The sequence below is a fragment of the Hyla sarda genome, chromosome 5, assembly GCF_029499605.1.
Source record: "Hyla sarda isolate aHylSar1 chromosome 5, aHylSar1.hap1, whole genome shotgun sequence".
Taxonomy (NCBI): Eukaryota; Metazoa; Chordata; class Amphibia; order Anura; family Hylidae; genus Hyla; species Hyla sarda.
The window spans coordinates 101,721,917-101,736,485 of record NC_079193.1 but is presented as its reverse complement, the minus strand read 5'-3'; the positions used below and the strand labels follow the sequence as shown (position 1 = coordinate 101,736,485).

The 14,569-nt window shown below is 47.6% G+C and overlaps 1 protein-coding gene across 2 annotated transcripts in view; it reads left to right on the top strand.

Annotated features, from left to right (window-relative positions):
- Window positions 1-14,569, top strand: part of TOP2B (DNA topoisomerase II beta) — an 87,056-nt gene that overhangs the window by 26,511 nt on the left and 45,976 nt on the right. For both annotated transcript variants that reach the window (XM_056520007.1, XM_056520006.1), the window contains exons 11-13: window positions 361-499; window positions 2,956-3,113; window positions 11,400-11,525. In XM_056520007.1, coding sequence (XP_056375982.1) covers window positions 361-499; window positions 2,956-3,113; window positions 11,400-11,525 — 423 coding nt within the window. The remainder of the gene's footprint in view (window positions 1-360; window positions 500-2,955; window positions 3,114-11,399; window positions 11,526-14,569) is intronic.

The following is a 14,569-nucleotide window of genomic DNA, read 5'->3' as shown; positions in this document are numbered from 1 at the left end:
TTTATGGAATGTAATGACACAATAACAAACTACTTTTTTGTGCAAAAGCATAAAAATGTAAGTAGTAAGTTATCACTGTAATCATACTGCAGGACTGATGCCCCCACCACCACCTTGTATAAAAAAATATACATATGTGCAGTCCCAAAAAATGAGTTATGGCTCTAAGAAGGTGGGAATGAAATAAAGAAAAACGGTCATATTCTAAAGACCCAAATAGACTGGGTAAATATATTGGTTTGTTCTTGCTTTTAAGATCTGGTAATGATGGAATTAAAAAAATTAAAAAAAAATCAGTTTTAAATTTTCTATTTTTTTTTTTTTTTTTTTTTTTTTTTTTTTCAATAATTTTTTTCTTAGGCTTCAAATTGTGGCATAGTGGAAAGCATTTTAAATTGGGTCAAATTTAAGGCACAAACACAGCTAAATAAGAAGTGTTCTTCTGTGAAGCACAGCAAAATTAAAGGCATTCCCAAACTGGATGATGCAAACGATGCTGGTAAGTCATATGTCAGTCCATATTGGAGCATTGGTTTACCTGTACAAGTGGACATTTACTCAACTGTAAAGGGATTTAATACTAAAGAGGTTTTCTTGGCTCCAAAATAATGCCTTCTCATTCATTGAAAATAAAATAGCTAAACCGGACTGCCCCATTCACCATAGGGAGGTTTTTAGTCATCTGGTCTGAGCTGCTGCTCCCTTTTTCCTGTGAAATTACATTCATACAGAAGCTTTCCTCACAGCCCTCTGTGGCTTAAAGGGTTTATCCAGGAAAAAACTTTTTTTTATATATCAACTGGCTCCGGAAAGTTACAGATTTGTAAATTACTTCTATAAAAAAAAAAAATCTTAATCCTTTCAGTACTTATGAGCTTCTGAAGTTGAGTTGTTCTTTTCTGTCTAAGTCCTTTCTGATGACACGTGTCTCGGGAACCGCCCAGCTTAGAAGCAAATCCCCATAGCAAACCTCTTCTACTCTGTGCAGTTCCCAAGACAAGCAGAGATGTCAGCAGAGAGCACTGTTACCAGACAGAAAACAACTCAACTTCAGCAGCTGATAATTATTGAAAGGATTAAGATTTTTTAATAGAAGTAATTTACAAATCTGTTTAACCCCTTAAGGACCAGGCACGTATGAGTACGTCCCTGCGCCCTGGGTCTTAAGGACCAGGCACGTAATCATATGTCCGTGGGAATTTCGCATCCCGCCGCGCAACGGGCGGGTTGCGAAACCGGACGCCTGCTGAAATCGTTCAGCAGGCATCCGAGGCAAACGCCGAAGGGGGTCCTGAGACCCCCCCCCCATGTCGGCGATCGCAGAAAATCGCATGGCAATTCAGACATGCGATTTTCTGCTATTCCGGGCTGATCGGGTCTCTGGTGACCCGATCAGCCTGGAAAATAGTGATGATCTGACCTGTCAGGGATAGCCCAGATCATCTTGCAGGGTAGGAGTGAGGTCGCAGTGCTCCGATCTCCTCCTATCCCCTGCCATTGGTCAGAACTGATTCTGACCAATGGCAGAGCAGGACAGTGGGTTGCCATGGCATACCCCCCCCCCCCCTCCCCGTTCTGCCCACCCCTGCATGTCGCGGGGAACATGGGGAGAAGGAGAAGATGCCTGGGAACAGCTGATCGTCGCTGCAGACTGCTGGATCCCGGCTTAGGTAGGGAAGCGACGTGGGGGGGGGGAATGAAAGTGAAAGTAATTTGATCTTTACTGTGGCAACCACTAGGAAGGCCAAACTGCAACTCCCAGCATGCCCAGACAGCTGGGAGTTGTAGTTTTGCAACATCTGGAGGGTCACAGTTTGGGGACCACTGTTACAGAGGTGCCCAAACTGTAGCCCTCCAGATGTTGCCAAACTACAATTCTCACCATGCCTAGACTGTCCAGGCATGCTGGGAGTTGTAGTTCTGTAACATCTGTCCCTTCAGGTTTTGCAATTTTCATGAAATTTTTGAAAATTGCTGCTCTACTTTGAAGCCCTCTAATTTTTTCAAAAAGCAAAAATATGTCCATTTTATGATCCCAACATAAAGTGGACATATTGTATTTGTGAAGAAAAATAAAATTTATTTTCCTTACAAGTAGAGAGCTTCAAAGTTAGAAAAAATGCAAAATTTTCTCACGTGTCCCCGCCGCTCCGGACCAGTCACTGCTGCCCTGGATGTCGCTCCCTCGCTGTTGCCGTGTTCCCGTCGCTCCGACACGTCTCTGCTGCCGGCCGGGTATCCTCGCTCTCCGTCACCGCCATCACGTCGTTACGCACGCCGACGCACGTACACGACGACGTGATGACGAGGAAGGATAGCGCCGGCCATACAGGGGATCCCTGAACGGAGAAGACACTGAGGAGGCAGGTAAGATCCCTCCCGGTGTCCTGTAAGCACTAACCCGGCTATTCAGTCGGGCTGTTCGGGACCACCGCGGTGAAATCGCGGCGGTCCTGAACAGCCCGACTGAACAGCCGGGTTAGTGGCACTTTCCCTTCAGACGCGGCGGTCAGAAGGGTTAATACAGGGCATCACCGCGATCGGTGATGTCCTGTATTAGCCGCGGGTCCGGGTCGTTGATGGCCGCAGGGACCGCCGTGATAGGTGTGTATTCGCACAGACTTTTTCCCCCCAGTTTTGGGGAAGAAAAAGTGCGTCTTATACGGCGAAAAATACGGTAACAGCAATATCTAAATACAGGAGAATGTTTTAAGTTATTCTATTTGAATACTTTGTTTCGCTTGGTATAAAAAAGTTAATTAATGTTTATTCCTGGAACAAGCACTTTAATAAGCATCCAAGTGAAGTCAATAGCCATATGTGTAAATTGAGCATTTTGTTTCTGAATATCATTTAGTCACATTTTTATTGGTTAAGATTTTTTGCATAGTGCCGTGCATATAAAAGAAAAACTACACTTTGATTTTTCCAGTTTAAACTTATACTGCTTTTTAGGTGGTAAACATTCCTTGGACTGCACTCTAATTCTGACTGAAGGAGACTCAGCCAAATCTCTGGCTGTCTCTGGATTAGGCGTCATTGGACGGGATAGATATGGTGTTTTCCCCCTTAGAGGAAAAATCCTTAATGTACGAGAAGCTTCTCATAAACAGGTGAGTGCATGATATATAATAGTTTAAAAAAAACTATTAATAATAATAGTTATTTAAAAAAAAAAAAAAAATAACTAAAATGACCAAAGGGTGGGAATGTGATAAAATAGCAAGAGGACAATCCTATTTTATAGTTCTAACATATTCTGCTGTATTGTACAAAGATGGCCAATGGCTTACCTTTTTTCCTCTGCTGTCCTTGGCTCTTCACTTGATAGTTTGTATGCAGCAGGCTCTATTGATCTGCATGAGGAATCTAATGGATTCCTCCTTAAAGTCCCCTATGGGACCAATAAAGTGTGAAAAAAAAAAAAGGTTTAAAAAACATCAAATAACTCCTTCCACATTGGAAAATTCAAATCATCTCACTTTTCCCATATAAAATACATGTAAACATAAGAAAATACACAAACATATTTGGTATCTCTGCGTGTGTATTTGTCCGAACTATTAGAATATATTTTTACCCAAAAGTGAACTGCGTAAAAACTGAAGCCCCAAAAGTTGCAAAATTGCATGTTTTTAACTTTGCCCCACGTGTTTTTTTGGGGGGTTTATCTTAGCATTAGCCCTTTCAAAAGGCGAGGAGGAAAAAATTAAACTGCAGGGAAAAAAACTGATGTCCTTTTAAAGGGGTACTCCGCCCCTAGACATCTTATCTCCTACATCTAGACATCTTATCTCCTTTAAGGGGTTAAATTAGAAGAGTTTCCATTATGGCTGCACGATATATTGCAAAAGCAATCGAATCGCAAATTTTGCTTTTCGCAATATGGCAATACGGCCCCCCTGGAAAACATGCGATTATCTGCTCGGGCTGGCTCCCGTGGCGGGGGCCGGCCAGAGCAGGTAAAAACTAATTTAAATACTAAAAGTCAGTGTTTCCCAACCAGGGGGCCTCCAGTTGTTGCAAAACTACAACTCTTAGCATGCCCGGAGTGGCAAAGGCTGTCCGGGCATGCTGGGAGAAGTAGTTTCACAACAGCTGGAGACACCCTGCTAGAAAAACACTGAGCTAAGGGCGCAGGGAGAAAAATAAATAAAAAAAACCTGCTCACCTAGTCCCGGTCCCTGCAGATTCGTCTCCGTGTGCTCCGGAGTTTCCTCTCTTCTTAGTACAGTAGGACCTTTCCCTTTTCAGCCAATCACTGGCCGCAGTGGTGTCACGTGTCAAGCCAGTGATTGGCTGATGGGGAGAGGTCTTGTACTGCAGCAATACACTAGGTTTCCCTGGTCAAGAAAGTGACGCGGGGGGGGAATGTGACAAGGGGGAGATGCGAAATAGGCGGTGGGCATAAAATGGGTGGGTAGATGTGAAATGGAGGCGATTGGACATGAAATTGGAGGGATTTCATCATTTTTTTTTATATCGCATCGCATATCGCAATCACAATATTTAGGCCCAAAATCGCAACCGCACATTTTCCCCATATCGTGCAGCCCTAGTTTCCATAATTTTTTTCACATTTCCTCCATTTTGGCAATTCTTTCTGATCTTTGTAGATCAGATTCTTTCTTTAAGAACTACTAAACTACTTTAGGAACGACAAAATTATCAGAGACTGGATTAACCAAAAGTGACTGTATTGTAATTTGACAGTTTTACAGCAAATTTGCATATATCGTTTATATAGGTTTGCTGTTAAACGCTAATCCCTTTTAACTCCAGTAAAATGTATTGTATCGAACATTGGGTGATTATGGAAAAGTTATTTACATGACTAGAGAAGCTTCAGGAGCAAGTACAATGTTATCATCTCCTAATATGATCACTGAGGGTCCTGATTTGTTTTTGTTTTGTCTAAAATCTGACAACAGACAGAAAGATGATTGGATGTCAAATGAAAGGAATTTTAGGTGTATTAGGGATATAATCAACAAAATACTCTGTATTTCTCTATCGGCTCCATTGGGGGACACAGACCGTGGGTGTATGCTGCCGCTGTCTCTAGAAGGTGTGACACTATGGTAATAAAAAAAAGTCGGCTCCTCCCAGCCCTGAGGTAATCAGTTTTAGCTCAGTGTCTTGCAGGAGGTGGACACGGTCTGAAATTCTCCAGACCAGGTCTTCTGATTTATTGTTTTTACTAGTATAGGGACGAGTTAGTTTTTTTCATTCCTTTTTCTTTCATGTTTTCAGGTGGGGACTCAGGGACTCCGGTTCCCTGTTTCCCCATTGCGAGTAAGGGGGCACAGACATTGCGTATATGCGCTGTTAACCCCCTCTCGCCAACGGTCAGCGCCTGGGTTGGTACCTCATGGGTCCGGGTCCCCCGATTTCTCTGCTCTCCTCGCTCGCGCATAGCAGCTAGGCGTGATGCAGGGACAAAAAGACTGAAGACTTAACAGAAGACTCCATTAGGTAAGTTTCTTCTGACTGAGGTGAGTACATTTCCCTTTCTCCCTTAGGTGCAAGGACTTGCAACCTCTGGAGACCCCCAGTTTTTGGGCCACCTTTCAGGTTTATGGGGCTGGCTGGTACTGGGGCGAGCAGTGGCATCTTTAGGGGCATAATTTCTTTATTACACTGTGTGTAAGTGTGCTTACTTTCCTCACTGTGTGTGACTGCGTTTTACTATGCGGCTGTGCCGCAGCGCCTTATATGCGGCTGACAGCCGCGGCGCTTTTTAGTTGCCGAGCGCACGGAGTGCCGGCTTACTTACATTTCCTCCGTCAGCTGCTGCCGGTGTGTATGCCGCCCGCTTACTTCCCCCGAGCGCATATGTGCTGTCATGTGCGCTCGGGACAGGGAGCGGGCGCCATTACTCCTTTGTCCCCGACTTGTACATAGCTCCGCCCCCAGGGGCCGGAACTCTCAGGAGGCGCTTCCTTGCAGTGTGTGAATTATACTGTCGGGCGCATGAAGCGCCGTCTTACTTCACTTCGGCAGCTGCCGGCTGCCGGGGGGGGGATATGTGTGGCGCCCGCTCACTTCCCCGCGGGCGCATATGCGGCTAGCATGTGCGCTCGGGGCAAGGAGCAGGCGCCATTACTCTGGTTCTTCTCGGCGGCCGGGGTGCTGCAGCTCCGCCCACAGGGCCGCCGGAGCTTACTAGAGGCGTGCATCACCCTCCAATCAGCGCTGTGCGCGTGATCCAGGTGGCGGGGGCCAATCGGCAGTGCCCCTGCTCTGGGAACGCCCCTCTCAGGGGTTAACGCTTTAATGACATAGGGGACGCTATTCTGCCCTCCCTCTAAACTGACAACTAGACTGCTAGTCTCTATTTTGTCTCTATAACATATTATTCCTAAAATGCCCACTACTCCCCCAGACCCCCCAGTTTCCCCGGATGTTAAAATTCCGGTGGATTCGGCCGCCCCTTCAGCCTGGGTTTTCTTCCTATCCCAGTATATGGCTGACTTGACTCAAGTCCCTCTTGTGGTGGCTGAGGCCTCACGTGACCTGGTGTCTACCTGGAAGAGGTCTGCCCTGCGCCGGCCCTCTGGTGGGTCCCGCTCCTCTTTTACACAAAGCGTACTAGGGGTGTTTTGTCTGACTTTTAAATTGAGTCTCCAGGTAGACGTGGGCGTCCCTCTGTGGGTCTCGCCTCCCTGTGTCATCTGGTCACAGACGTCGCTTTTCCAGAGGACGTTTCCAGAATCGCCGCTCTGCCCTGCCAGAGCCACGTACCCGGTCAGGGTCGCTCCCCTCCAGGGCTGCCTCCATGCGTTCACTTTCTCCTGGTGAACTGGCGGATGAGGCTTCCGAATCGGCATCTGACTCAGAGGACCGCTCGGATATAGTTGAAACGGTAAACTCATTGGTTGCGACCATATGAGACTCCTTTCACTTAGAGGACCCAGGATCTTTGGACGTTACTCCTGAAGTATCCTTTCATCGTGCTCAACCAGCACCTCAAGGGTTTAGCTCTCACGCTGAACTTGACATCCTTCTGGAATCTGCATGCAAACATCCGGACAAGAGGTTCATGGGAATGAAGAGGGTTCAAGTGCGTTACCCATTCACCAAGGACCTTGCCTCAAAGGTGGTTTCCCCTTTCTCAATGGTTCCACCAATTTCCCGCCTCTCTAGGCTACTACACTGCTGCTGGCAGAAGCAGCTGCCTTCAAGGACTCGACGGACCAGACGGTGCAGTCCTTGGTGGAGTTTGCCTCGGACGCAGCAGACTTTGGGTCTGAGGCCTTATTGTTGTGGTGCCCACAACTCAGTCAGGGTATCCTGGCGGGATTTCCCCGGAGGATCTATCTTACTTTGGTTCTCCAATGCTGGGGAATTCTGTGCACAGCTTCCATGCAGTCGGTCTGTGGTGCTGCCTTTGCTGTGGGTCTCCTAGCGGCCCTCCGCCACCCCAGGTGGCTTAGGGCGTGGGATGTGGATGCCGCCTCCAAAAAGGTCTCTTACAGAGTTGCCTTTTACTGGTACCCGTCTCCTTGACAAGCGCCTTCACGAGATTATCTCTGTGGCGACGGGGGGTAAAAGTTACTTGTTGCCTCAAAATAAGGCTTGCTTTTCTTCCCAGGGGAAGTCGTCTTCCTTTTGGAACTTTGGCCCCAATAAGGGGTCTCGGTAGGCACCATCGCGGGACATGAGGCCTCCCTTGTTCCGGGCGCGTTCGTCTTGGAAGTCGGACACCGACCGTTCTGACCAAATCGAGTAACCGCAATCTCACTTCCACATGGAGTGCAGCCACCACCCGCAGGTTTTTCTCGGGTGGGAGGTCGTCTCTTACTTTTTCGAGACATCGGGACCACACACATTCAGGAAGTCCCGAACACCCCGGTCTCCTTCTCCGGGAAGCAGTCTCGGGAGGTCCTCTAGTCCCTGCCCAGGGAGTAATTGTCCCTGTTCCTACAGGGGAATATTTTCTGGGTTTTTTATTCCACCTTTTTTGTGGTCTCCCAGGAAGGCGGTTCTGTGTGGCCGATTCTGAGCCTCAAGCGTCTCACCGCCATCTTCTCTGCCACTTCCGTGGCATCCAGGGCACAAGAGGAGTTTCTTCCTCGGTGGACATCAAGGATGCCTACCTTCATATTACTATGTTTCCCAGCCATCTGTGGTTCCTTCGCCTTCCGGTTACGGAGGGGCTTTTTCATTTCATAGCCCTACCCTTTGGTCTGGCCACTGCTCATCGGGTCTTTGCCTTGACCCTTGCACCAGTGATAGTCCTTTTGCGGTCGTGCGTAGTCTCGGTGATTACTTACATGGACGACCTTCTCATCAAGGCTCTCATCAGAGTCCAGACTCTAGAGACTGTGGATCTTACACTCCAGACCCTGAATCGCTTCGGGTGGACATTCAGCCGAGACAAGTCGGTTCTCTCTCCCACCCAGTCTCTGATCTTCTGGGACCTCACTTCCACGGTCTCTGGCCGGATTTGTCTTCCGCCGGACAACCGTCTGACGCTCCTGTCTGGAGTCCGCTCTCTTCGGGCCAAGGCCCCGGTTTCCATCCGAATTCGTATGGAAGTCTTGGGTCGGATGGTAGCGGCCATGGAGACTGTACCCTTTGCCCAGTTTTCATTACTGTCCCCTTCAACTGGCGGTTCTCTCTCTATGGGACAGATCTCCTCTCTCTCGATAGCAAGGTTGCTCTCTCGTCGGATCCGTCAATCTCTGCTCTGGTGGCTCCGTTCCCCCCTTCTTCTTCAGGGGTGACCATTCCTTCCCTATACGGGCAGCTAGTCACGACAGATGCCACTCTGTCGGGCTGGGGCGGTGTGTTCAAGGATTGGTCGGTTCAGGACCTCTGGCCTCTCCGGGAAGCCCTTCTTCCAATACACATTCTGGACCTGGGGGCGACTCTTCTTTGTCTTCTTCATTGGGAGTAACATCTTCTGTCCCGTTCTGTCCGCATCCAGTCGGACAACGCCTCCTCCGCAGGTATTTACCACCGTACTTGGCGGTCTTATTTTCGTTGGTGTGAAGCTCAGGACTTATCTCCTGTAACCTTCCCGGTTCCCCGTCTTCTCTCATTTTTGCAGTCGGGTTGGAACTGGGGTTGTCTCTGTTCCCGTAAAGGTCAGGTTTCGGTCCTTTCTATTCTTTTCCAGCGGCCTCTGGCTTCTAATTCTCATGTCTGGACCTTCCTTCAAGGAGTGGTGCTTTCTGTTCCTCCTTATCGGTCACCCTCTCCTCCTTGGGGCTTGAATCTGGTTCTGAGTGCCCTCCAGGGTGAATCCTTTGAGCCCTTAGAGAGGCGTCTCTCCGCCTCCTTTCTTGGAAAGCGGCGTTTCTTGTTGCTATCACCTCCATCCGGAGGGTGTCTGAATTGGCAGCTCTCCCCTTTCGTTCTCCGTTTCTGGTGATCCACCAGGACAAGGTTGTTTTCCGGACAGATTCTTCCTTTTTGCCTAGGTTGGTTTCGGCCTTCCACTCAATGAGGACATTGTCCTCCCGTCTTTTTGTCTTGCTCCTTCTCATCCTAAGGAGCGCCTACTACACTAGCGGGATGCAGTCCAGACTATTCGGTCTTATCTCTCCATCACTTCTTCGTTTCGTCAGTGTGATTCCTTTTTCGTCCTTACAGAAGGTCGTCGTAAGGGACAATCTGCTTCCAAGGCCACCTTTTCTCGGTGGATTCGGTCCGCCATTTCGGAGCCTCGCTGTAAGGGGAAGATTCCTCCTTTCAGGGTTGTGGCTCGTTCTACACGTTTCTGTTGGGGCATTCTGGGCTCTCCAGAATAGAGCTTCGACCTCGCAGATTTGCAAGGCGGCTACCTGGTCGTTTTTTGCACACTTCTCGAGTTTCTACCGAGTTCATACCTTCGCATCGGCTGATGCTAGTCTGAGCCGTATAGTGTTGCAGTAGGCAGTGGAACGGCCGTCTGCATGACTGCTTATCTGCCCACCCAAGGAACTGCTTTGGTACGTCCCACGGTCTTTGTCCCCGAATGGAACCGATAGAGAAAAGGAGATTTTTGTTTACTTACCGTAAAATCTCTTTCTCGAAGGATCCATTGGGGGACACAGCTCCCGCCCTTCTTGGGGTTTCCTTTGTTTCTCTGTCCGAGGGTGTGTTCAGTTATGTTTTTTTCTTCTGGTTCTCGGACAGTTTGGGTTTCCTTTGACCTGTTGGTCCTCTCCTATTGCTCTAGAACTAAAACTGATTACCTCAGGGCCTGAAGGCAGGTATATCCTGCTGGGAGGAGCCGACTTTTTTTTATTACCATAGTGTCACACCTCCTAGAGCCAGCAGCAGCATACACCCACGGTCTGTGTCCCCCAATGGATCCTTCGAGAAAGAGATTTTACGGTAAGTAAACAAAAATCTCCTTGTTTGAAACTAAAATTTGAATTGTCCAGAAAAATGACTAAACTATTCAAATAAAAGGGCAAAGGGGGAGATTTATCAAAACCTTTGTAGAGGAAGCTCTGTCCAGTTGCCCATAGCAACCAATCAAATTGCTTCTTTCAATACGGAAGAAGTAATCTGGTTGCTATGGGCAACTGGTCAGCTTTTCCTCTGTACAGGTTTTGATCTCCCCCAAAGTTTGAGAGCACATAAATTTGTACAAAAAAAGTACAGGGATCCAAAGAGAAAAAAACAAAAATACAATCCACCGAGTAGTGTAGACTTGCATAGCTCGATATCTGAAAAGGTAAACAATAGTTCCAAATCAGTATTATCTGCCCCAGATAAACTAAAATAGGGAGACTAGATGGGCCATTACTGACAAATTATGATGCATAAGGGAAGGAAACCCATCATTGCCAAATATTACCAAAAAGATCAAAGAGAGTCTTTTCAAATAGCAATTAGCCACACATTTGGCATAATTTTGATCCTTTGCAATGACCTCCAAAATATAAAGATCATACAACTTCTATATGGATGCTATAGGTACAGTGCATTCGGAAAGTCTTCAGAAAGTTTAATCTTGGTTTCATCAGACCAGAGAATCTTGTTGCTCACAGTCAGTCCTTTTATGCTTTTTTGTAATCTCAAGATGGGCTTTCATGTTGTGGGTGTGTGTGTCCCAACCCCCCCCCCCCCCCCCCCCCCATGACTAAAGAGAGGCTTCACCAATCTGGGCTTTATGCCCGAATGGAGTGTTGCACTGTTGATTGACCAGATACACATCTACACACAGGATTTTTGGAGCATAGCCAAAGTGACCATTGGATTCTTGGTCAAGCCCTTCTCGGTGAGCCATGCTCATGCAACCCAATCGGCCCAAACACCATCCCCACCTGTGACAATTCAGACTTTTAGTGTAGCTTGTGACACTGTTGTATAATCAAGATGTGATATTCTGCCTTTGCTGGTGTATGAATTAATTTAATAAATGAATCCTATTTACACTTATATATTTTTTTTCTCATCAGATTATGGAGAATGCAGAAATCAACAACATTATTAAAATTGTTGGCTTGCAATACAAAAAGAGCTATGATGATCAGGAGTCTCTGAAGTCTTTACGTTATGGAAAGATCATGATTATGACCGATCAGGTAATTATAGTTATGCTAGTATATGCAGTCTATTGCACCTAATCTTTCAGCCTCTGCTCTTTCACTGTCTAGTGTTGTTCCAGAGTTCTACATGATTTGTAAATAGTGGCTATGAAGTCTTAAGTTACTAAAATAAGCTAGTAAACTAGATTACCCTTAAAGGGTACTCCGGTGGAAAACATTTTTTTTTCAACTGGTTCCAGAAAGCTAAACAGATTTGTAAATTTTTCCCATAAAAAATCTTAATCCTTCCAGTACTTATAAACTGCTATACAGTGGTCCCTCAACATACGATGGTAATTCGTTCCAAACGACCCATCGTTTGTCGAATCCATCGTATGTTGAGGGATCCGTGCAATGTAAAGTATAAGAAGTTATACTCATCTGTCCCCGCCACTCCGGACCGCATCCTCACCGCTCCCGATACTATCCCAGGGGCTCCCGATGCTGTCCCGCTGCTCCGGCGTCGTCTTCGGGATCCTCCGGTGTCTTCCGCATCTTCTGCAGGGTCCGGGCCTCGCTTTCTGGTGACGTTATTACGCTGCTGCGCCGACACGGCGTGCGTAGTGACGTAATAACGATGCCTGAAAGTGAGGCCCGGACCCCGGAGAAGATGCGGAAGACGCCGGAGGATCCCAAAGTGGACCTGGAGCAGCCGGGATAGGTGAGTGAACCTGTCCGGGATGCTTAAACTGCTATCCGACAGTAGCTTAAGTATTTTGCGCTGTTGGATAGCAGTTAATGCGATGGCCCCGACATAAAAGAATCGTATGTTGATGCTGACATCGACATGCGATGGCCTCTGAGAGGCCATCGTATGTCGATTTCATCATATGTCTGGGCCATCGTAGGTCAGGGGGGGTTACTGTATACTCTACAAGAAGTTTGAGTTCTTTGTTGTTCTTTTCAGTCTGACTACAGTGCTCTCTGCTGACACCTCTGTCCATGTCAGGAACTGTCCAGAGCAGGAGAGGTTTGTTATGAAGATTTGCTCCTACTCTGCACAGTTCTTGACACGGACAGAGATGATAGCAGAGAGCACTGTAGTCAGACTGGAAACTTAAAGGGGTATTGGTGTGAAAAACTATTATTTTTTTCTCTTTCTTTCTCTTTCTCTTTCTCTTTCTCTCTCGTACGGAAATACCCCATATGTGGCCCTAAATTTCCTTGAAATACGACAGGGCTCCGAAGTGAGAGAGCGCTATGCGCATTTGAGGACTAAATTAGATATTGCATAGGGGATTCCCAAATGGGGTGCCTCCAGCTGTTGCTAAACTCCCAGGATGCCTGGACAGTCAGTGGCCGGAAATGCTGGGAGTTGTTGTTTTGCAACAGCTGGAGGCTCAGTTTTAGAAACACTGCCGTACTGTCATTTTTATCTTGGGGGGGGGGGGGGGGGACAGTGTAAGGGGTGTATATGCAGTGTTTTACCCTTTATTATGTGGTAGTGTAGTGTTTTTAGGGTACATTCGCACTGGTGGAGGTTTACAGTGAGTTTCCCGCTAGGAGTTTGCGCTGTGGCGAAAAATTTGCAGCAGCTCAAACTTAAAGCAGGAAACTTACTGTAAACCTGCCCATGTTAATATTCCCTGTACATTCACATGACAGACTGTGCATGCTGGGAGTTGTAGTTTTGCAACAGCTGGAGGCACACTGGTTGGAAAACCTTCAGTTAGGTTCTGTTACCTAACTCAGTATTTTCCAACCAGTGTGCCTCCAGCTGTTGCAAAACTACAATTCCCAGCGTTTACTGATCGCCGAAGGGCATGCTGGGAGATGTAGTTATGCAACAGCAGGAGGTACTCAACTACAACTCCCAGCATGCAGAGACAGCTGTTTAGGCATGCTGGGATTTGCAGTTTTGCAACATCTGGAGGGCTACAGTTTAGAGACCACTGTACAGTGGTCTCAAACTGTAGCCCTCCAGATGTTGCTAGGCAACTCACCGGCTTCCATAGGATCCAGGACCCACATCGCCGTCCTCTGCTGCCGCCGATCGTCGCCGCCGCAGATGGGTAAGTGGATCTTCGCCGCCGGTCCCTGTCTGTTTCCCTGTTCTGCCCCGCCTATTGTGGGTGGGCAGAACAGGGAAACCAAAAGTTAAACCTCCCCCGCCCCCAATGTGCTATTGGTCGTTGCTTCTAGATTTCTAGATGACCAATAGCAGGGATAGGAGGGGTGGCAACCCTGCCACCTCACTCCGATCCCCCTTATTTTCCGGGTCACCATAGACCCGTATGACCCGGAATAGCCGCAAATCGCCGGTGTGAATTTACCGGCGATTTGCGGCGATCACCGACATGGGGGGGTGGGTGTTGTCTTATGACCCCCCTGGGCGTTTGCGCGGGGTGCCTGCTGATCGACATCAGTAGTCACCCTGGTCCGTTCCCCGCACGGCCGGAATACCTACGGACGTACTGGTACATCATGTTTCCTTAAGACCCAGGGTCCTATGACATAGGGGTAAGTCATGGGTCCTGAAAGGGTTAAAAAATCTTAATCCTTCCAGTACTTACAACAAAAAACATGGTCTCAAATGGCTGGATGTGCTCAACCCCAAATGCGGTTGTGCATTTATACTGGGGGAGCTTATCCTGCCCTTGTAGTCCGTTGCTAAGGGCGATCCCCAGCATAAAAATGCATACAATGGAGGATGCCTGCAGCGGACTACAAGTGCCACAATAGAATCCTACACCAGATAAACGGTGTGGATGTGTAACAATTAGAATACAATACAGGAATATGGGTGCACTACTGTGTTAGATGTATACAATGACATTGGCTATCCCTCAACACTGATGTTAAAATTGAGACATTCGCCAGTGTATCCTTATATGAAGGACATACCAGAGCCCGGACACCAACGCCAAGGTTTCTCAAGATGGTGCGAGACCTACGCTAATCCTACCTGTGATAAGCAAAACAGGGGCCAGTGGGCAATTACGGCAGCATTCGGTCGACTCACAACTTCCTCCTAGATACCCTCCAGCGTGACTGAGCACACATGCAATGGGAGGAGGGAGGCAAGCTGCAAGCCCCACCTG